This window comes from Poromitra crassiceps (genome assembly GCF_964638095.1).
Source record: "Poromitra crassiceps genome assembly, chromosome: 13".
Classification (NCBI taxonomy): Eukaryota; Metazoa; Chordata; class Actinopteri; order Beryciformes; family Melamphaidae; genus Poromitra; species Poromitra crassiceps.
In genome coordinates, this window is record NC_139644.1 from 35,478,436 (window position 1) to 35,501,995 (window position 23,560).

Here is a 23,560-nt window from a genome sequence, read left to right on the forward strand (position 1 = left end):
CAACATTGGCTTAAAGACGCCATGTTGGGTCCACTGACATTAAAGAAATATATAAAAATGGGATGAAACGCGATCACAGATGACTTTTGGGCTTCTCACAATCCAAAAAATGTGACAGCCATGATGCTTTTATCTGGTTATTTACCAGCTCTCAGGGGCAACATGAATTTTATTCCCTTGAAGATTTTTTTTAAAAATAATCTGCTTTATAAACTTTTAGAACCTCTGTCGCATGGGAAACATGGGTTGGCTTGGCAATACAGGTTGGGATTTCCATAGGGAAGCCCTGGATTAGAGACTTCTCTGTGACAGGGACATCTTGTATGTAGAGGATTACGCCCAGATGTGATGAAATGTATTTGAGGTTAAAGTCACAATTCTGAGATTAAAGTCACAATTCTGAGATGAAAGTCACAATTCTAAACATAAACTCAGAACTCAAATACAATTTTCACGTCGCCCTAATCCTACTCCATACATGTTGCCTCCCATATAATGAGCTACCAGTGTTTATCATTCTCAGGGGTGTGTATAACATTGTCTATGTGGGATCAACCAGCTAGTTTCTAAAGTACACAGCAATATTTAACAGACCATTTTAAATCTGCATTCCACAGTGACAGTTACTGGGTAAATGTTTGAGGTTACACAGACACCCCCCCCCTGTTCTGGTTTGAAAACAGGGTTTAGTTTCAGTTTTTTACCCTAACTCACAACGGGATGGTTTCATAAACATGGGTTAAACTGGGCCTAACAGGTTTCAATGGAGAGATTAAATGTGTTCAGTTTAGTCCATGCTGAATCTGAATTTCAAAGCATCTGTCTGCTACTTTTCCAGGGTTGACACATTGCTACTGCTACTTCACCCTTTGATCCACTGCACTGTTGCAGAATACTAGTCTGTAACATGTCTGTAAACAGGTGGGGAGGGGTCTGTAACATGTCTGTAAACAGGTGGGGAGGGACGCAGGATAACCCGGAGCTGTCCAGGAACAAGTGGTGCTGAACACTTCCAAGAATGCACTTTGCAGGGACTCGAGAAGAGCCTGGTGACGCGAGGTTATGCAGGGACAGGTTATTATATCGCGTTGTTGAATCTTCAACTCTGATTGGCCATCCGAACCACAGCAGTGAGTATTTGGGGGAGGAGATACATTGCCAAACAACATTTAGAGGGAGGAGTGACGCCCACACATCACGCCTCCCTGTGGCCGGATTGGCTGGAAGTTTGGCGGACTTTGTGCTGAGTAGAGAGGCTGCTTTTGTTCAAGGCAGCCTCATGGTTCAACTCTATCGGTTTCATCATCATTGCTGACAGCAACAGCAGCAGTGATACAGCGCATTCACTGGTGAGTTACCTCGACTACACCATCGGTGTCCTAACATACATTATCCGCTTCGATGAGTTTTATAGATATGTGGGTTCTGCCTGCAGCCTGTCAGCTAGTGACGTGTCTGTCTGCTAACGCTAGTTGTGTTGTTTACACCGCGGGCAAAGTTAGTTTCGCGGGAAATTTTGACAGATCAGGTTTATAAAATGTCATCTTTGCATTGTGTGTTTTCTGCCTTGCTGCAATGTTAATGGTTCTGTCCTTGTCAGTCAACCAATGCAGGTAATTAAAGTCATGTGTTCAGCTGCACGCTTTACGTTAGCTCGCAGCTAACTTGCCTGAATGCCTGCAGGAGTTGACCTACTTTGTATTGACCCTGATTGACTCATATTTCTGTGGCACTGGTTCTTGAGCTATTAGCTAACTCGCCGTTAATAAATAATATGATTGTCAAGTCTAGCCAGTGCTTCAGATGAAGATTTGGCCACATTTGATCTGTGAACCCCATCATGATCTGAGTGACCTGATAACAGCAGTGCTTTTTAAGTTCAGTTTGTTATCAGAGGTAGGGAGGTACACATCCTTGTTCAAAGTTTAACAGACTGCCCATGTGGTCACCTCACGCCATGGCTGCAATGTCGCAATCCTGCTGACAGCTGAGGTGCTGCTACATGTCAAGTCTGCTGGAGCATTGGACTGCAATGGATCTGTGTATGCCAGGGTTCAGTTTGGAAAGGCAATGCTCATATATTATTCTAAACAATGGTCATGAGAATAATGGTTCCTTTTGTGATACTAGGCATCTCGTGCGCTCGATTCCTAGGCTCGCCCGCTGCCCGGGCTCGCGGCCTCGCCCGCCCTGCAGCTTGCATACGCAGCTCGGTTGCTGCGCGGCCTTGCCCGCAGCTCGGCCACTGCGTGGCCTTGCCTGCCCTATTGGCGCACACGCAATGTCTCCCTCTCTCTCCCTCAGTCTCTCGCCCTCTCTCCCTCTCAGTCTCTCTTGTGTGTGTGTCACTGATGACATCATCAGTGATGTCACAATGCCTATGTGTGTGTGAATTTATGACATCACATCACTGATGATGTCATCAGTGGGACAGACAGACAGACAGCCCTAGCTCCCTTTTAATATATACCGGTAGATGGATATACTGTAGATAGATACCGTAGGTCATGCAAGTCATGCAGGTCATACAATTTGATTTGTGTGTGTGCATGTGTGCACATGCATACTACTGATCATATCCCTGATTAGAAGATACCTAAGAATGATCTCCTTTTCTGTGAGCAGAGAGAAGCGATCATGTCTTTGACCAACGGCCACAGTGTGAGCAAGGAGACCTGGGACTCCCACAACAAGATGATGTTGGAGCCTCTGGCCATCAACGACTCAGAGGTTTGTGTTCTGGATATGTGTATAATGTTTATGTCCATTATGGATTTTAAAACTAGAAGATCTATCTCTAAACGCTGCACCTACTGTGCCTTACACAGCAGTGCATGGTGGACATCCTTCATTACAGATCGTATGAACACTTGGGACAAAAATGGGCTGCAAAGTCCAAAATAGATGGAGCAATCCCCTCTCATGCACTTATTTCAAACCAAACATATAGAGCTTTTGTGACAAATTGTTACATGCCTACTAATGATGCAATGTTTGTCTGTATTCCAGGTGTTTTCCATCATCAAAAAAGAGAAGCACAGACAGACGTACGGTCTGGAACTCATCGCCTCTGAGAACTTCACCAGCAGAGCGGTTCTGGAGGCTCTGGGCTCCTGCATGAACAACAAGTACTCTGAGGGATATCCTGGCCAGAGGTAAACACACACACACGCACGCATGCATGCACACAATCCTGTTTTATTTTTCAAGCTTAATATCATGGGGGATTTTGAAACTTGTGATAAATTGCACAAACTATTTAAACAAGACACACAGAGTCTAATAACGGCAGCCTCCCTGTGCAATCGCTGAGCCTTTTTTTTTCATGGGGACAGACCTTGGCCCCCTAGTGGCCACACTGTAAACATTTACAAGACCTTGCCCTTCAGTGAAAGCGAGGCAGTGTCATATGTACAATATGGCAACAGACACTAGAATACAGATAAAAATGACATAATTTCTTGGGGTGATGGGAGACCATAGGATCTAAACCCAGCCTTTATCCCATACTTCAACCTTTGCTGTGCTCGCTGCTCTCCCCCTACCTTTTTATAATAACTCACTACAGCTGTAAAATACATTGTGTGTGTGTGTGTGTGTGTGTGTGTGTGTGTGTGTGTGTGTGTGTGTGTGTGTGTGTGTGTGTGTGTGTGTGTGTGTGTGTGTGTGTGTGTGTGTGTGTGTGCGCGTGCTCAGGTACTACGGTGGCACAGAGCATGTGGATGAGTTGGAGAGACTTTGTCAGAAGAGGGCCCTGGAGGCCTACGGTCTGGACTCAGAGAAATGGGGTGTCAATGTGCAGCCATACTCGGGTATGAGATATTGGTTTGACATTCACGTATTACAAACAAAGAAAAAGTCACCAGAAGAAAACTGATTACGTATTGTTGTCACCACTATGATGATTTTAGGGATGTAACGATAACCGGTTTTAATGATAACCATGATCAAATTCCTTACAATAACCGTAACGTTTAAAATTTTCATTATCATTAAAACCGTGGTACCGTGATTACAGTGCGTTGGTAAATACTGTCCATCATCACAATAAAGTTGGCAACAGTCTCCCAGATGAAAACGTGCCGCCTTGGAGAAATGATTTCAGTGAGTGTATCAATACTATTTGGGTCTGCGTTTTCAATATACAACTATAAATATAAAAATTATTTACGTCGGTCTCTCAGTACTTTTTGAACATTTTCATAAGTTTTTATGAATACCGTGATAATACGATAACTGTGATAATTTTGGTCACGATAATCGTGATGTGAAATTTTCATACCGTTACATCTCTAGATGATTTTCATCATCATGGCGATCATGGCCCTCCTACAGGCCTCCTAAAACACATGCAATATCACATTCTCTGCTAGCCCAATGGAATGTCTTGAACAACTGACTGGTGCACTGCACAACAGCTATATTTGCAGGTTATATTCGCTAGACTCAGCCCTCAGTCTTAAATCCGTTTCACTCCTGTAAGACTGAGAATATTACTATTTAAATCTTTGCATAACGTTAGGTGGCGCTGTTGGAAGCCTTGCATCAGAGAACCAATCATGAGTGTTGTGGGCGGGCCTGCTTTCTGGGGGCAGATCTCATGCAGAACCGGTGTCTCGCAAAACATCGTCGCATTTGCGGAGAAACATATTAATCACGTAGAAACAAACATAACCTGTTAATAGGACTTGTTTCATCCGGCCCCGGCGGCTAGAGGTCTTTCCCCCAGCGATAAACCCGACTCCCGAGGCTAACGTTACAGAGCCTGCTGGCTGCTGATGACTTCACACAAGTTCACAGTATCAAGCGGACCACTTCCGGGTAGGAAAAACGATTGTAAAATAAGCTATATATATACAGCTATAAATTTTGTTTGGAGCATATCAGCTTCATGCTCTGTGTTAGGACTATGATAAATGGCATTGCCGCTACTAAATAAAATTCTAATAATAAATGTAGGCGTGTCTGCTGCCGGCGGTTCTCGCCGGGCTCGGACAGACAGTTTCTGACAGTGAAATTCCCAGACGTTTGGTGGCGCAGCTCACCAAACGTCTGGGAGCCGAGACTATATTCGCACATACTGCATACTATTTAGAAGGCATGATGAGTATGATAGCTGCCTTAGAACATTTTAATAGTCACATTAGTTATGAAATGCCAGAAACACGAATCATCTTCACTACTTTAGTGCAGTTTATGTTTAATGAAGTCAGATTTGTTCTGTGGTTTTGTACGTAATATACATACAGGCTTTGAATATTCCATGATGCACCTGCTGGATAAATGCATTTGCACTTGACTGTGAATCTGTCAACTGCAACGATAACACACTTTCCTTTTTGTATGATAAATCATAAAGTTGATCTTATCATTGTGATTTACTCCCTCCCTGATTTATAGCCCATAAGCTTTGCTAACAAGACTGACTGTTTGACGTTTGCTCCTTATTCACAACAGTGAGTGTTATATAAGGCAGAGTTGTTTAAAACCCCATTAAAGGAGAGTTTCGGTTTATTTGAACCTGGAGCCCTCTCCTCACATTAATTATTATCTGACGACTCACCCAGTGTTCTCCGGTGCGATTTTGAGCCTCCTAGGCGTTGTTTTGAGCTAAATAGTGCCCAAACCAGTCCTTGAATGGCGCTGCATCGGGGCCAGATGGCAGCGTGCTGTTACTCCATGTAAATAGACAGTTTTCTTCCCTTTTCTACGTCTTCGTCTATATCCTCGTTATCAGAAAAATATTCAGCCATATTTCACAAAATCTTTCTGTGAGCTACCGTAGTCTTCTGCTTGTAGACAGGAGCAGACGCGCGAGAGAAATAAGCGGCAGGAAAGTCTCGCGTGACTTGACGAGAGTTGGTGACACAGACCCCGAATGAGGATATGAGATCCCTGGTAAACACTACTGGAAACAGCCCGGTGGTGATTAGCATTCTGATGTTCCTTTAGGGATCATATAATGACGATATGGGTAGAAAACGGGAAGAAAACTGTCTATTTACATGGAGTAACAGCACGCAGGTTCAAATAAACCGAAATTCTCCTTTAAGTAACTTTTTACCATAATATAACTGTAACAGCTTTTTAATCATTTTGAATGTTGATGGCACAGTGCGTTCTAGTAGGGAAAATAGCGGCTCTGTCATTCCCACACCGCCCTCCGATAGCCTGTTCCTGCCTTATGCATTTTTGGTGTCCACGTCCCGGCGGCTTGAGTGTCAAGTTGCCTGGAGCTCTTAAAAGTCCATTTCCTGCATACCACAAAATTAAAAGTTTTCCACTGACAAACTAACGGGATGCTTTTATTGTTAAGTGCATTTAGGAAGTCAAACGGGTTTTGCTTGCTACAGTAGCTGCTTCTCTCGCTGAAACAAGTTGAGACAACAACTGTTGGGGGCACAGTTTCCCCAAATAGTAAAACTACAGAATGGGGCTTTAACAGGTTCCAATGTGTATCTTTTCTTCTAACCTCTTCGTCAAATGTTCCATTTCCCCTCATCATCTTTCTCCTATTGTCACTTCTTCTCCCTCATTCTCCTCTCTGACTTGTCCCACTTGTTGATGCTCCTCCTTCAGGTTCCCCGGCCAACTTTGCCGTCTATACGGCCATTGTTGAGCCCCATGGCAGGATCATGGGACTGGACCTTCCTGACGGAGGTCACCTGACCCACGGCTTCATGACTGAGAAGAAGAAGATCTCCGCTACATCCATCTTCTTTGAGTCCATGCCTTATAAGGTACACCGTACTACAGTACCAACACACCACTGATGTAGGAGAATAAACCTTCCGAAAGTTGGTGACAAGCTTTTACAAAGACATGGTGAAAGTAAGTAATGGTGAAATAAGGTCAAATCAAAACACCAACAGATTGTAAGACACAATGTAGGTAGTAATAATAACATGATTTGAGAAAATGGTTACAATAGAAACATTCTTATGATATTTGACAAATTCTCTTCTGGAGATGTGATTTCATCTTTAACAGAATTATTTCAGATATAACTTCTTTACAACTCTGTTGCTGTGACTTTTACAACACCCTGTTTACCCTGAGTTGTGGGGTACAACAGTGTGATACAGTGAGTCAAAGTGGGACATTGCTGGGTATCCCCTCCCTACTACTCTATCATGTACTGATACTGATGGTTACATGACCCTCCCAACATTACCCTGCCTGAGGAACTCAATCCTGTAAAACATCATGATTATTACTTATGTTCTGTGTACGTATTTAATAAAACATGATTATTACTTCTGTTCTGTGTATTTAATAAAACAGAATGAATATTACTTATGTTCTGTGTATCTAATGCAGCCAGTTTTGTATCTTATGCCCTGGTCTGTTGTTTCTAGGTCAATCCGGAAACCGGCTACATTGACTATGACAGACTGCAGGACAACGCACGCCTGTTCCACCCCAGACTCATCATCGCAGGTACTTAACGCGCTCGCGCACACACACACACACACACACACACACACACACACACACACACACACTTCCTTGGGAAATCAATTGTTCTCCCTGTCCCTTATTCAAAAGTCACCATCTCTCCATGCGTCACCACCTGTTGGACTCTATAGAGGGTGACATAACAGGGCACAGAGACCAGCCAATTTGCTTGTTAAGCTGTGACGTATGACCTCCCCACAATACGACTTCCGGGTCCAAGCGTCCAAGCCTCTCTGTGTTGTCAATATGCCGCAGTGCTGTGTCCCTCATTGTTTGAATAGATACGAGACCAAAAAAAACGATTCAACTGTCATTCTACCGCTTTCCTTGCGATGAGAAAGAGAAGAGGAAATGGCTGCAGTTAATAAGGTAAGTTACGATTCGGAGAAAGTACGTAGAAAAATAAAGTTTGGCACTAAGTCTAAAAAGGTGATCTATAAAAAGTTATGTTAAGTAAAACATTTTTTTAAATAAAAAGATATCTAAAAAGATTCACATGTTGAATGAATGAATGAATAAAGTTTATTTCGCGCCACATCACAAAAAAACAAACATGCGAAACAAAACAAACATACGATGCTGGCCGAAAAGGTTAGGGCTGAAGCTATAAGCTTGTAAATGCCCTAACCCAGTTCATCTTATAAATTACAAACTTTCCATAGGTCTAATTACAAAAAACAAACGAACAAATTAACAAAAACAGCAAGCAATTTTGTTTTTGTTTTGTTTTTTTTGTTTTTTTTAAGCATTTGATCTATACGTCATACTGTATATACATTTTTAGCATTTGAACTACCGTATACATCATCGAAAGACAGTTAACCATCAGTTCTATATTTCTCCAGTATAAAGTGTTTCAACTTTCTCTTAAAATGAACAATATTTTTACTTTCCTTTAACTCCTCCGGTAAACCATTCCACAACTTCACCCCACAGACAGAAATGCACATGCTTTTCTTAGTGGTGTGCACAGTCGGCTGTTTTAAATTAAATCTCCCTCTTAAGTTATATCCCCCTTCTCTATCATTGAACATTTTTTGGATGTTGTTTGGCAGTAGATTTTGTGTTGCTTTAAACACTATTTGTGCAGTTTTGAAATCCACTAGATCCCTAAATTTCAATGTCTGTGACTTTAAAAATAAGTCATTGGTGTGTTCATAATAGCCTACATTGTTCACTATTCTAATTGCTCTTTTTTGCATGGTGCTTATTGTCTGAAGGGTGCTCTTGTAGGTATTTCCCCACACCTCCACACAGTAGATTAGATATGGTAGAATAAGAGTGCAGTACAGTGTATACAGTGATTTATGGTTCAGAACGTGCCTCGTTTTACCCAGTAACCCCACACTCCTTGCTAGTTTGGACCTGACATAACTGACATGGGGTTTCCAGCTGAAGTTGTGGTCGATTATGACGCCCAGGAATATGTTCTCATATACTCTTTCTAAACTAACACTATCTATTTTTAATTCCACCGGTGCCTTCAAATGTATGTTACGATTTCCAAAAACCATGAATTTGTTTTTTTTTATATTCAAAGATAACTTATTTGCATCAAACCACAAATTCAGCTTGCCCAATTCGGCTGAGACAACCTCCAACAACTTTTGAAGATTCTCCCCTGCACAGAAGACATTTGTATCGTCAGCAAAAATAACACATTTGAGTATATTGGAAACATTACATATATCATTTATGTACAGCAAAAATAATTTGGGTCCTAGAATTGACCCTTGCGGCACACCACAGGTGATGTCTGAAAGTGAAGACCTATATTCCCCTATCTGTACAAATTGTTGTCTATTTTCTATATAGCTTTTTAGCCAATGTAGCCCTACCCCTCTGATCCCAAACCATTCCAGTTTTTGTAACAGAATGTCATGATCAATTGTATCGAATGCTTTCTTCAGATCTATAAATATGCCTAATGCAAACTTCTTATTATCAATTGTACTAGTTAGTTCTTCTACAAGATCCATTAGCGCCATTGAGGTTGATCGATTCTTTCTAAAACCATATTGACTATCTGTGAGCAACTCATATTTTTCCAAAAAACTGTCCAAACGTGCAACAAAGAGTTTTTCCATAATTTTTGAAAACTGGGAAAGCAGGGAAACTGGCCTATAGTTGGTAAAGAGATTTTTTTCACCGGCTTTGAATAATGGAATCACTTTAGCCGTTTTCATTTTTCTGGGAAAGGAGCCCAGTTTGAATGATAGATTACAGATGTGTGTTAGTGGTTCGGCGATACATTCAATTACTTGTTTAATCAAAGTCATATCAATACCATTCCAATCCAAAGATGTTTTGTTCTTGAAGTTGTTTACGACATCAATAATTTCCTTTGTATCTGTATCCCTTATGAAGATGGTAACTGGATTTCTTTCCCCATAAAATTGGGCAACACCTCCCCCTTGTGGAGGGTTTATCTCTCCTGCAAGTTTCGGCCCCACACCCACAAAGAATTTGTTGAAGCCTTCCACCATATCATTTTTATCTGTTATTGTTTTGTCATTATCTAGAAAGGTCTCTGGGAATTCAGAGCTAGTTGTTCTATTTCTTATAATTGAGTTTAAGATTTTCCAAGTGCCCTTGATATTATTCTTATTTTTTTCTAATAAGTTATTATAATAATCTTTCTTACATTTCCTAATAATATCAGTTAACTTATTTTTATATTTTTTATATTTAATTTCTTTGTCTCTACTTCTAAACCTAATAAATTCTCTATATAGAGTGTTCTTTTTTTTACAGGCATTCAACAAACCATTTGTCATCCAGGGCTTATCCGAGCTATTTGGCTTTTTTCTACTTTGTTGCACTGGACAGTTTCTGTCATATAACAATAAGAATTCGTCCAGAAAAGAGTCATATGCAGAATCAGCGTCCACTGCCTCGTACACATTTCTCCAATCTAGAGAAGACAGTTCGCTTCTAAAAGCATTAATTGTTACATCTGTTCTTACTCTCCTTCGATTGGTTACATTATTATCCTTCCTCATTATAAAGTCACAATCATATTCATATATTACAAACACTGGCAGGTGGTCACTGATATCATTGATTAGTAATCCACTATCTAACTTATCTTCTAAATAATTAGTAAATATATTATCTATAATTGTTGCTGAGTGAGATGTTAATCTACTGGGTTTAGTAGTGATAGGATATAAGCTCATACTATACATTGCAGTAATGAAATCATCAATCAATAATAGTTTGTTAGGATTTAGTAAATCTATGTTATAATTACCACAAATGAAAATGACCTTCTGCTCAGTGTTTGCAAACATACTTTCCATCACATCCTTAAATGTTTCTATGTTAGAGCTTGGAGCTCTGTAAACACAGCTAACCATGATATTTTTCTTTTTCTCCATGCAAATCTCTACAGTGATGCATTCACATACTTCATCAATGGTGGTCGTCATACTGTTAACAATCTTACATTTTAATCTACTATCTACATACAACGCTGTCCCCCCTCCCCTTTTGTTTATCCTATTCATAATATTTAGATCGTATCCCTGTAGTTCAAAATCCAACCCTTTATCAGGGCATAGCCAGGTTTCTGATACCGCTATCACACTGAAAGGCGTGGTGAACTGGCCAAGGTAATCTTTGATACTTTGAAAATTTGCATATAAACTTCTGCTATTGAAATGTATGATTGAAAATCTATGCTCAAGGTTGTATTTTTTCTTAAACTGATCATCCGTGTAGTAACAGCAATTACTAATTCCTTTATCAAAAAAGTTACTTTCTGGATCAATATCTGGATCTATCCCATGCATACTGACTATATAAATTCTGCCACGTTATATGATATAAACACACATTTTCTACAAATCTCCCTCTTAATGGTCTTATTGAACTTCTCGTCCGTATAGTAAGCACAATTATTACTTATATTTTTAAAGAAATTGCTCTCAGGGTCAATGTCATGTTCAAATACATTCATAATATATGTATTTCTTTACCCATACAAGAACATACCCGCTCATACCCTGTTCTCACTCCTCCCTTCCAAAAAACGCTACCGGAGCATCAAATCACACACCACCCGTCTCAGTAACAGCTTTTTCCCTCAGGCAGTCAGGCTGCTGAACAGTTGACTCACACACACTGCAACGCACTGTCACTTTGTTGTGCACCATTATTGTATTGTATTGTGGTTTGTGTTATGTCTACACGCACTGTGTACAGACATGTCTGTATCACGTGTAGCCTACATAGTTATGTAGGTCTACACCCTTTTTCTGTCGGTCTTTGTGACCATGTCCTTGTGTATGTAAGGCTGAGGGTGCTCAAAGCATAAAGAATTTCATTGTATTATACATTGTATTATACATATGACAATAAACTACTTGAACTTGAACTTGAACTTGAACAATGATGGAAACAATACAATACAATAGGTTCTGCCATAGTTGTTTTGAATGAGGCGAATGAGGAGCGGTGCCGCTTGGCCCCGGAGGTGCCGCTTGGCCCCGGAGGTGACGCACGGTTAACGTCTGTCGTCAGTCTTAACAACCGAATAAGAGAAGGCTATTGCAGTACCCTACTTTTCACCATTAGGTGTGAGGCCTCACCAAATATTTGGGTGGGCTGCAGTTACACACACTTAGCGTTCTCCGACAGTTCGGGGGCAGTCATCTACGATCACTTTTAAGACCTGACAAACTAAACACTTCAAGATGGATACTACGATCATTTTAGCCTTAAGATGCTCTTGGGGGAAAAAAACAAAAAGCTAAATTTACAAAAAAATATATATATATATGCTCTTGGGGAAATGTATATCATTACTTCCTCTTTTTCTGTTCCTTCTCCAGGCACCAGCTGTTACTCCCGTAACCTTGACTACGCCCGTATGAGGCAGATCGCTGATGAGAACGGCGCATACCTGATGTCTGACATGGCTCACATCAGTGGGCTGGTGGCTGCTGGCGTCGTGCCCTCGCCCTTCCAGCACTCTGACATCGTTTCCACGACGACACACAAGACGCTGCGAGGCTGCCGTGCCGGGGTCATCTTCTATAGGAAAGGTACAGATAGAAGAGAGTGTTTCTTTTGACCAATGCAATACAACCCACTTGCCTAATTGGTTTGAAAGCAATAGAGAGGCAAAGTGAACGTCACTTCCTGCTTTTCTCCCTGTACCAAGCGCTGAAAAAATATGAATGGTGGTGAACGGAGAATAACGTTACTTTGTTGATCCTGTTTGAATTGTGCCACGGGGTGCCAACGATTACATTTTGTCAATTTATAACATAACTTTACATGTCAAGAAAGTCGCAGTTTGTCGCCAAACTGTTGCACTATAAGTTATAAATCAGAAAGACCACATACACTGTCGCCTAAGTGACGTCACTTTCTCTACCGGCAAAGCTGAAGACCGGCGACATGCCACGAGCTTCCACGAGCTATGTTGTTTTTATACGAAACTAACCCCTACGTTTCAGTTTGACGACAAACTGCGACTTTCTTGACATGCAAAGTTATGTTTTAAATTGACAAAATTAACGTTTGCACCCCGTGGCACAATTCAAACGGGATTTTAAAAACAACTTTATTCTCCGTTCACCGCCATTCATTTTTTCCCAGCGCTGGTACAGGGAGAAAGCAGGAAGTGACGTTTCACTTTGGCTCTCTGTAGGAATTGTGAGTGAGCATCCACTGGGTTTTCACTTGACTCCACTGCCTCCTACTTCCTTCTTTCTCTCTATCCGCCTTTCTCTCCTCCAGGAGTGCGGAGTGTGGACGCCAAGGGGAAGGAGACTCTGTACAACCTGGAATCTCCGATCAACCAGGCTGTTTTCCCCGGCCTGCAGGGGGGGCCACACAACCACGCTATTGCAGGTGCCCGTCTCCCCACCGTTTTTTCCTCTCCCTCCTGACTTGACTCTGTCAGTTACTTTGTTTCCCCCGTCTTCACAACCATGCAATTGTGCCAGAATGGTATGGTTTGTTGGCTCATGTTTGTCACTTCCTGTGTGTGTCCTCAGGTGTGGCTGTAGCCCTGAAGCAAGCCATGACGGCAGAGTTCAAGGCCTACCAGATGCAGGTGCTGCTGAACTGCAAAGCTTTGTCCAACGGCCTCATCGGCCACGGCTACAAGATCGTCACTGGTAGGAGACGCAGTACCAGCACTCCGCACAGCGATCATCAATGTCTTCGCCTTGAAAAATGTCCACTTTGAATTAACTTAAACATCCATAGATTGAAACTTTGTAGTGGAAAAGTTGTGCCATCATTTAATTTACATACCCTGAAACTTGCAGGACAAATTTAAAGACCTTTTTTTTTTTTTGCTAAGGCTTCTGATATCCAAGATCAATTTATGACTTAAGGTCCTTACACACCGAGCACGTTTTTTTCGTGCGATTAATTCGCACATCAATGATATTTTCCGAACCTATATCAGTCAATGCAACCGTGCATACCGACGGCGAAGTTTCGCTGAGCGTTATTGCGGTGTTTATTTTTTCGAACCACGTTCGATTTTTCAGAAATTCGCTTCCGACGTGTACACATCTGTGGCTGTGATTGACAGGTGGGTCAAAACTCGCATCGCAATTTCGTGCCGTATATTCGCATCGCTCTTGATGTGTAAGGACCTTAAATCCTATGCAATCATTATCTTTTCTCCTACAGGCGGCTCTGACAACCACCTGATCTTGCTGGACCTGCGAAGCAAAGGAACAGATGGAGGGCGGGCTGAGAAGGTTCTGGAAGCCTGTGCCATCGCCTGCAATAAGAACACCTGTCCAGGTAATGTGTGTGTGTGTTGGGGGGGGTGGTATCAGCCATGACATGCAGTGGTGCATTGCATACGGATTTGGCATTTAGTGTGTATATTCTTGTGGCAAATGAGCGTCTCCCTTAAGTTCCTGAGAGTGTAACTGTACATAAAGATGTGTGTTATTTATGCTAATATACGTCTGTTTTCTTCTTCCTACTAATTGATCATGTTTGTGTCTGCAGGTGATAAGAGCGCTCTGCGCCCCAGCGGTCTGAGGTTCGGCTCTCCGGCTCTGACCTCCAGAGGCCTGGTGGAGGAGGACTTCAGGAAGGTGGCAGAGTTCATACACAGAGGTAACCTTTGTAGGGAAAGTCCCCTTGCTGTTTTCTAATGTTTTTCCATTCCAGTGCTGTGTTTTATTGACTAACAGTGTATATCAATAAGAAATCGTCATTTTTTTAATAAGCTGCTGCGAGTTTGGTTTGTCTTTTGCTGGTACAATCCACATCTGAAAACCCATCCTGCACTCCTTTCTCCTCCAGGTATTGAGTTGACAGTGGAGATCCAGAGAAGCCTGGATCCTAAAGCCACTCTGAAGGAGTTCAAGGAGGCTCTGGCCCAGGGAGAGAAGTTCCAGCAGCGGCTGGCCGAGGTCAAGGCTGAGGTGGAGGCCTTCGCTGGACGATTTCCCATGCCTGGCCTACCTGAGCTGTAGAGGGTGGAGGCCTTCGCTGGACGATTCCCCATGCCTGGCCTACCTGAGCTGTAGAGGCGCAGCAGTTCGGACATTGATGGTTGTTGGAATGGCTATTATGGCAGGCGACTGCTTTTGAACACTTTTATGCCATTTTGGTCATGCTTGTGATTGTATGTGTGATTGTATTTGTTATGTGTGAGTGTGTACCTGTCAAAGCTACTGGCACTGTGCAAATCAAGGCACTTCTTGACTTCTCAGCATTCTTGGAAAGATACACGGGTTATATTTTGGAACAGATTTGTCTTTATAGAAACGGGTGTATGTTTTCCAGTGGAGCTGTTCTTCACTGTGGGTCTTACATTAAAGTTTAAGCTTTAACTCTTGACTGAATTGTCCATGCCATGCCTTTTTTATGAAAGTTATAATTCCAAAACACACACGTATGCTTTTCTGATTGCCTGTAGTGTTTGCTGCCTTAATACTGTGTATCTCTTCTTACTGAATATGATCAAATGCCAATGAACTGAACTGGAGAGGATTTCCGTGTAGAGGGTCAATAAAAGTGAATGTACTGGCAATGCAGTGAGTTCCCTTCTGATATTTTTTTTAGGTGATAATCCACAACATTTCCCCCCCTCTCAGACCTATTAATGTAGCTCCTAAAATGAGGCCTACAGCTGAAGCTTTTTTTTTTTGCTGTACACTTAATATTAGAGTTACAAGACAGTAACAACTAATCACATATTTTATACTATAAAACCTCTTTGGGTTACATGCAAAAAAGTTAAAAGGATCAGAAAGTAACAAAAGCACCCACTAGGCATGTTAATTGATCAGCAGATGTCTGTCTATTATAGTCTTATGATTATAATACAATTGTATAAAAACAATGCACGCAAATTATTTGTCCAGAATTCATCAGTAACGTAACACCACATAATATAAACCGTAATAGGGAATGTATACAAAAGTATATCAATGAGCGATTAGTCGTGCCTAGTTTCCACCGCGTCAGAGATCGTCTGCGCGCCTTCCTCATGGCCTTCCTTCCCTACTGCCAGGAAGCGATATTTTCTTCCCAGGACGGCGGAGGCATGACCCGCCCTTTTCTGCCTCTGATTGGCCTAGCGTGAAACGTTCATCCAATCACATTCCTTTGCTATCTTGCGTCTCTTCCTAGGCCAATCTGGTGACGCGTGGTTAAGGCCAATCAGAGGCAGAGAAGTGCGGGTCATGCCTTCGCCATCCTGGGGGGGAAATATCGCTGCCAGGAACAAGAAAGAGCCCTTTCATCGTGACACCAAACCTTCAATCTACCCACCAACTAGCGTCACCGTTTTGTTTTTGTTTACAGCAGTTAAACAAAACGACATAAAACTTCCCCGTGGTTTCTAGTTAGATCAGTTGAGCACGCTGATCGATAGGTGCGATACTTTACTAGTGAGCGAGGCTAGCAGCGAGCGTTAGCTGCCTGATGAAGCTAGCATCACAGTTAGCTAACTGCTAACCTAGACTGACATTTATTTGATCTGAGCCCCGGTAAAGTAGCAAACATGCAGGACCTCCTAGCTACTGTGGATCACATCAAGTTTGATCTGGAGATCGCTGTGGAGCAGCAGCTGGGTGCACAGCCCTTGCCTTTTCCCGGGATGGACAGTGAGTGCACTTATGCTAACGTTAGCTACTAGCCAGGCGTTTTAGCTAACCTAAACTGGCAAAGCACCATAACAACATGCTGACATGGGTTGGCAACAGTTAAATAACATAATTCTGTGTGTGTGTCCCTGCAGAATCCGGGTCTGCTGTCTGCGATTACTTCATGAAACAAGCCTGTATGAAAGGTAAAAACACGCTGACAGCTTGTCATCGCTGGGAAGGGGTAAACATGAATGAAAAGGCTCATTTCTCGCCCAAAACAAACACGTGGGGCATTTATAATGTTGTCCCCACATACAACACGATGCACATATCCATACAAGGGCCATTTAAGTCTTAATCTTATATATACTTTTTTCAGTCCTTATAGATTTCTCCATATCACAGAGTACACCCAATTAACAAATATTTTCAGAGCACAATTCCATACTTGGTTACTTTATGGTGTTCCAGTAGACATACATATAAAAACAAAACAGTAATACCATGACAGATTTTTGACCAAAATTTGAGAATGCTCAAGATTATGTGCAAAGCATTTCACAGTGGATTGCTTTACTAAGGACACTTGAGTATGCAATGGGCTTAATGTTCTTTCACTTGTGCAGTGCCCAATCTGTGCACGTCTGTACACTCCAGACCAGAAAAACGTACATTTACAGAAGCAAGACACCATCAAAATGCTATTTCCCTGTGACTTAAGAGAAAATTGCAGGCACAGAAACTGGGAATTACCCTCAGGCTCTTTCTATGTTCGTCTCAGGACTTCACTGTAGTAAGAGCCCTCTCATGGACCATACGATTTTCGTTAGACAATCTGTGTTGGGCATTAAACTCACCTTATTTCTGCACTTTGAAGTCACAGGTAGGGTCGGGTGGGGCAAACTAATTATATCGGAAGCCTAGTTGCGGGGAAAAGTGAGCGGTTGTTCTTTTTTTAAAGATGAGAATCACCGAGTTTCCTGGAAACAGTCCAGACGCATGCGCACTGGCATCATTTTGCCTTCTACATACATTCTGCAATGCATTTTAGACAGACCATCACCGTTCACTTTTCCCCGCAACTAGGCTTCCGATATAATTAGTTTGCCCCACCCGACCCTACCTGTCACTTCAAAGTGCAGAAATAAGGTGAGTTTAATGCCCAACACAGATTGTCTAACGAAAACCGCATGGTCCATGAGAGGGCTCTTACTACAGTGAAGTCCTGAGACGAACATAGAAAGAGCCTGAGGGTAAGTCTGGGACCAAGCCCGAGCACTGAACTCACACCGATCCCTCCTGATAACAACAAAAATCAACGAGACACTGAATGCCCAAAAGGGTCTGAATCTCTCCGATATCTGTTTAACTGAGTGAGCTGTTTCCACACCCAGGTGGCATGTGTCCGTTCCGTCACATCAGCGGGGAGAAGACGGTGGTGTGTAAGCACTGGCTCCGAGGGCTGTGTAAGAAGGGAGACCAGTGCGAGTTCCTCCACGAGTACGACATGACCAAGATGCCCGAGTGTTACTTCTACTCCAAGTTTGGTTCGTTGACTTGATGTTAAATATGTGAACACGGATTCATTCAATGTCCAGTTTTGCCTCAGACAAGTACACAGTAGGCTTTCCCACACCAGTACATCTCAATATTCCTCTGATAGTTGTACATCGGAGCGTAGAAAGACTACAAATTATTTGTATCTGTCCTGCCAGGTGAGTGCAGCAACAAGGAGTGTCCATTTCTGCACATTGATCCCGAGTCTAAGATCAAAGACTGCCCGTGGTATGACCGAGGCTTCTGCAAACACGGTAGGTTCTGCTCACTGGTGCGTTATGAAAATATGACCAATACAAGATTATGGTGATGATGATGATGATGAAGGAACACAACTCTCACACACCCCTCTCCCTTCTTGTTAGAGCATCTTCATCAGCAGGGGGACAGCCTCGCTACTTTCCGTTTGCCATCTCTCATTTGTCCCATATCTCTTTGTGCCCACCTTCTCAGGCCCCGACTGCAGACACAGACACACAAGAAGGGTGATCTGTGTCAACTACCTGGTGGGCTTCTGTCCAGAGGGGAAACCCTGCAAATTCATGCAGTATGTTCTCCTTTTTAATCACAGAAATACCTCTGAATTGCAACTGAATCAAAACGATATTCTGTTATTGTAATTCTGTAGCAAATATGGTCTGCTTTAACACATGATCTTTCCCCTACCTCAACTACCTCATATGGGATGAACCGCTCCTACCTCCTATAGTAAAATATTCCCATGATCAGCAATTCCCGGACTTTGTAGGCCACGCACCCCCTTCTACTTCCTGACTGGCTTGACGAAACATAGCCTATTTATAGCTGCAACTAGTTTGAGGATTTTCAAGTGCAGCACAGCAGGTGGCTCAGAGAGAGAGAGAGAGAGGGAGGGAGGGAGAGGGAGAGTGAAGCGGTTGAGTGAGCTGTAGCGTGCATGAAGAGAGGGAGCGGTGGTAGCAAGCACGAGAGACAGACGGACAGACATGCAGGATTGAGAACCGCAGAGCTCCCCTTTTCACACTACAGCCTCAGGGTCATAGAGATGCGTGAGTATTCGCACTAACATAGTAGCAATAATAGCAATACCAGTGGCCAAATACTTACCAGATGCGACGTTGGGCCTGCATCTTTGCACAATGCACCAATGATGATGTACAGAACAAATTTCCTAACGGACAATTCATTCATTCGTTCATTGCTCTCAGATGTTTGGTGCGATTGAAGATAGTTTAAGCCTCAAATCGTTCTCAGCAGGAATCCAGTCTTTGCCGATTAGTCTTCACTACACTGCTGCTATTACCTATACGAGGGATCAGCCCAGCAGGATTTTGCTAAACAAACCACGTCACTGGGTGGCAACGGCAATGGACCCTATGGAGCCTGAGGTTGAGCGTCTGACTCTAGCCGGCTGACCGTGTTTACATTTTAACAACTGCGACAGTTCACACAACTTTAACATGATATATTATACATCAAACTCTTGAGCTAATTCTGCTCTCACTCAGAATGTCAAAATATATGTTTGGCACAACTCATACTACCGGTAGTTAACTGCCACGGGGTGATGCATTTTTGGGCGGCAGTGACGTCACGTTGATTCGTCCTATAGTTACAAAGGATTTTTTTTTCATGAAAAATCCCACTTGAAAGAAATTACAAATCACCATTGCATTGTTCCTCTGGTGCAGGCAGCTCGTGTGCACCACACTTTGGTCCCTGCCCTAGACAATAGCTAAAGGCAGTGGTAAAATAAGAACTAGAAGCTTAGCCCTACAGTCTAAAATACATGGATGTAACCGTTCATACGACGCTTCATTGTGTTTTCTGCAGCCCCCGTTTTGAATTGCCTATGGGAGCGCCTGATCAGCCGCCCTTACAACATCAAGCCCAGAACCAGACAAAGGTAAGAAGACACACACACACACACACACACATCAGTTGTATAAAGGTTTAGACCTCTTAGATCTTCTAAATAAATAAAAAATGCTACATTTCCTTGACCTTCCTGTGCTGTCTCAGCCTGTGCCTACGCTCGGCCGCTCCTCCCTCTCACTGATCCAGCTGACCAACTGTCCGGGCCCAGGCGGCTACCAGCGGCCGCAGCACAACAACATGGGCATGGGTGGCCCACACAATAACATGGGAGGCAACAGAGGACCACGGCCGCTGGACCAGGTCACCTGCTATAAGGTGACACGTCATTTTTCTGCTGCTGTGCATTTGTGTGGACTCATACCGGGGTTTCCCCGGGTCCTTGAAATCATTGAAAGTTTGTGAATTTCCAAGGCATTGAAAGATTTTGAAAATAGACATGGGTCGTTGAATGCGTTTGAATTTATACATATTGTGCAAGAATATAAATTGAAGTTATCTTTCCATCACTGTAACACAGCACAGTTGAGAAGTGTTCACACATTCAAGCCTCGCTCTTTTAAATTGTCGTCTGTGACTTCTGTAAAGCCTGCTAATTGTCATTGTAAAAAAACAAAAACAAACTGTGTTGTAACAGTAATTAACCTAGATCTGTGTCTCAAGCTATGTTGAGTGTTGCCATCATGCCATGTGAATTTGAGGGAATTGGGCCTGGAAAGTCCTTGATTGAATTTAACGTTTGACACATAAGGCAGTACAGTAAAGTACAACGTTAACACCCCTCTGATTTCTTCATTTCCCTGCCCGGTGTCTGCAGTGTGGTGAGAAGGGTCACTATGCCAACAAATGCACCAAGGGTCACCTTGCCTTCCTGAGCGGACAGTAGCCTCCAGCCTCGATGTCCAGACAGCCATGCTGCGGCTCGGCCCGCTGACCGGAGGAGATGGGAGGAAGGAAGCAAAGGAGGAGGAGGTGAAGAGAGGAAGCCACTGTCGAGATTTGGGCCAGAGCCTCCAGTTGAACCTCACAACCTTCAACTACCAAGCAGGACTGATTGATGCGTGTGTCACTTCTGGATCGTTCTCTACAGACAGGCAGCAGAAAGGTCAAACATGGCTACCTTTCTGGTCAGATGGAAGTCTGGGACTACATGAAAATGACAACACAGAAAAGACACTGAGGACACCACACCATCTATGTGGCTGTGGTTGGACGAATTGATTGGCTGGTGAAATCAAGTCTACAGTCCTCTTTAACTGCATAGTTTTCTACATTGTTTGTACTGTAAAATTTGTGGACTCTCAGAAAATGTTGAAAATTGTAGCAGACAAGCAAGGTCCGTATGCATGGGGTATCTTGGGGTAGGGGTGCTGCTCTGAAACGTTGCTTCTTACATGATATTCATGTCAATAGCTTAATGTGACTTCACCAGTGATCCGAGATCAGTGCTCCTATTCTGACAAACCTTGTGCATACTGACTCAGATTTTTGTCCCGACATAGTAAATTAAATAAACCGCTGAAGTGTAATAGATGCCAATAGAAACCCAGTTTTGTACTGAAACTGCCATAATCAGAGCCAAGATTTGCCCCATGATCAGTTGTGACATCAGATGAAAACTATTTCTTACATCCAGATCACCCGACTTCTAAAGCCTTAATGGAAACCAATGTGTGCAAAAACTGTCCAGGGTTCCTGTATTTCAATACCGATATGCTTTTTCTCATTTTAGACCTTAAAGATGTGAAGACTGGTGCAGCAGACAATTTGTACATTTTTCCATATACCTTTTACAATGTGGAAACTGAATGTGTAGAGACCCTGTGCTATTAGGTGCCATTTATCTGAATACAGTGATCATTTTCTCATAACCAATGTAGAATGTAAACATTTCCCCTCAATGCTACAACTACACCTATCCATCCTCCAACTGCAGTCAATACATGTGTAGTCTACGAACAATCTCACATCTGTACTTTATAGTCTGTACAAATAAAAGTTCAAGGTCCTCACCACAGGTCTACCAAAGTTATACTTTGATTCCATAATTATTTGACAGCTGTGGTTCAAAAACCATGACAAAGCATATGATAACTACAGTCGTGGTACAGCCACTACGATTCAGGTGCAGTTAAATTACATTAAAAATAAATTTTTCGTTTTGTCAACTATCGACAGTAAACTTATTCTGTATTAATCACACACTCAAACCACAATAACGCATAATAAATCTTAGTATTTTTATTGGTCACAATAGTTATATTTAACAGATGAAAGCGGGGAGAGGGATGTCCCTCACTGCTGCATGTGAGCTTGGGGGCAGAGGCCAAAGTTCGACCCCTTAATGGTACTTCCTCCAACGGTCGTGCTCTGAAAACAGGGTGGACAGAAGAGATGAAGAAAGGGAAGCAAAACATGTAATGAGTAAATCAACAGGCATTTTTTTTATGAATATTATTATAGCCAGTTTGAGTGCAATTGTTCCAAAATGAGCTATCCATTTGAGAATCGACACTTAACTCAATTAAAAACAAATTATGGTACTTTTAAAGCATGGCAGGCGAGTCCAGTACGACAAAGTAACATTTGTTGACTGGATCGTTTAAAAATATTAAATAATGCATTAAGTATTTTGGCCACAAAAGTAATCAAACTTATTCTCTAAAGAAAAGTCGAATGTGAGGAGGAGGAGTGTGTGTCTTACTGATGTGATCGTACTCCCAGAGGTAGCTCAGGGCCACATAGCCAACCAGCAGCATGGCTACACCACCGATGCCTCCCTTCCTCACGTTGATGTACTTGTTGTAGTATCTGTCATGGCCTTGAAGAGAGAACACCACAAATTACACAAGGGGGGAAAACAACAAAACAAAAAACAATACAAACTGCTATTGACATCTGTGGTATACAGTGAGTTTCCAATGCAAATGATAAAGTTGAGAGCATGAACTGGTTCAAAATCCATGAGCAATCTTCCTGTCCTTTCAGTAATTTGTGTGCAACACAGTATGGCTGGAAAGCAGGGTCGCTGCTAATACAGCAGAGCATGTGTGCAAAACAACTGTTCCCTTAATATTTAGCATTCACAGATTACTATTTGATTTTTGTTCACCTTTGTGCAAGAAGCGTCTTTTCTGACATGATCTCTCTTGAATTGTGCTACAAACACTAGGAATTTGTTCTGCGGTTACCATAAGATTTGAACAATTAGCCTAAATGGATGCATAATGTTTACCAGCCGTGACAGTAATTTAATATGATTCACTTAGTTTTATTCAGGTCAATCAGAGCTTGCTTCCTTACCCCCGCGGATGGCGTTGATGATGCCGTTGGGAGTGAAGTCTCTGCCTCCAAGCCAGCTTCCCAGCTGGTTTAGTTTCACGTCCATCAGCCTCTTCTCAACTACGGGAACTGGTCAAGAGTTGAGAGAGCAGTAAAGTCAGACATGCTACTGTAAACAAACACACACGACCGCATCAGTTACAACTCCTCATTTGACAGATGCTTTCATCCAAAGCGACGTGCACATGAGGTTTTAAACACAAGCATCACAGCTATTTTACATAATAGGATCAACACTGGTGGTGCTTATGGAGTCGCTTTAGCAACAT

The 23,560-nt window shown here is 42.5% G+C and overlaps 3 protein-coding genes across 3 annotated transcripts in view; 2 read left to right on the top strand and 1 right to left on the bottom strand.

Annotated features, from left to right (window-relative positions):
- Positions 1–1,251: 1,251 nt before the first annotated feature.
- On the top strand, positions 1,252–15,445 carry shmt1 (serine hydroxymethyltransferase 1 (soluble)). The gene is made up of 12 exons (XM_083648652.1): positions 1,252–1,349; positions 2,626–2,730; positions 3,010–3,155; positions 3,697–3,812; positions 6,580–6,740; positions 7,359–7,440; positions 12,294–12,506; positions 13,207–13,320; positions 13,467–13,589; positions 14,116–14,232; positions 14,446–14,556; positions 14,746–15,445. The coding sequence occupies exons 2-12, from the start codon at positions 2,638–2,640 to the stop codon at positions 14,916–14,918; spliced, it is 1,449 nt and encodes a 482-aa protein (XP_083504778.1). The 5' UTR covers positions 1,252–1,349; positions 2,626–2,637; the 3' UTR covers positions 14,919–15,445.
- Positions 15,446–16,180: 735 nt separating this feature from the next.
- On the top strand, positions 16,181–21,964 carry cpsf4 (cleavage and polyadenylation specific factor 4). The gene is made up of 8 exons (XM_083648817.1): positions 16,181–16,556; positions 16,691–16,741; positions 17,933–18,085; positions 18,254–18,349; positions 18,549–18,642; positions 19,908–19,980; positions 20,097–20,267; positions 20,767–21,964. Exons 1-8 carry the CDS (start codon positions 16,454–16,456, stop codon positions 20,833–20,835), a joined length of 810 nt encoding a protein of 269 aa, XP_083504943.1. The 5' UTR covers positions 16,181–16,453; the 3' UTR covers positions 20,836–21,964.
- Positions 21,965–22,170: 206 nt separating this feature from the next.
- atp5mf (ATP synthase membrane subunit f) overlaps positions 22,171–23,560 on the bottom strand; it is a 2,042-nt gene continuing 652 nt past the window's right edge. The window contains exons 2-4 of the mRNA XM_083648926.1: positions 23,253–23,360; positions 22,654–22,770; positions 22,171–22,319 (exon numbers count right to left, since the gene is read on the bottom strand). Coding sequence (XP_083505052.1) covers positions 22,291–22,319; positions 22,654–22,770; positions 23,253–23,360 — 254 coding nt within the window. The 3' untranslated portion in view covers positions 22,171–22,290. The remainder of the gene's footprint in view (positions 22,320–22,653; positions 22,771–23,252; positions 23,361–23,560) is intronic.

Coding starts and splice junctions, on each gene's coding strand:
- shmt1 (XM_083648652.1), top strand. CDS start 2,638: ATGTCTTTGACCAACGGCCACAGTGTGAGCAAGGAGACCTGGGACTCC. Junction 3,156..3,696: donor GAGGGATATCCTGGCCAGAG/GTAAACACACAC, acceptor GCGCGTGCTCAG/GTACTACGGTGGCACAGAGC. Junction 3,813..6,579: donor CAATGTGCAGCCATACTCGG/GTATGAGATATT, acceptor CTCCTCCTTCAG/GTTCCCCGGCCAACTTTGCC.
- cpsf4 (XM_083648817.1), top strand. CDS start 16,454: ATGCAGGACCTCCTAGCTACTGTGGATCACATCAAGTTTGATCTGGAG. Junction 18,643..19,907: donor AAACCCTGCAAATTCATGCA/GTATGTTCTCCT, acceptor TGTTTTCTGCAG/CCCCCGTTTTGAATTGCCTA. Junction 20,268..20,766: donor ACCAGGTCACCTGCTATAAG/GTGACACGTCAT, acceptor CGGTGTCTGCAG/TGTGGTGAGAAGGGTCACTA.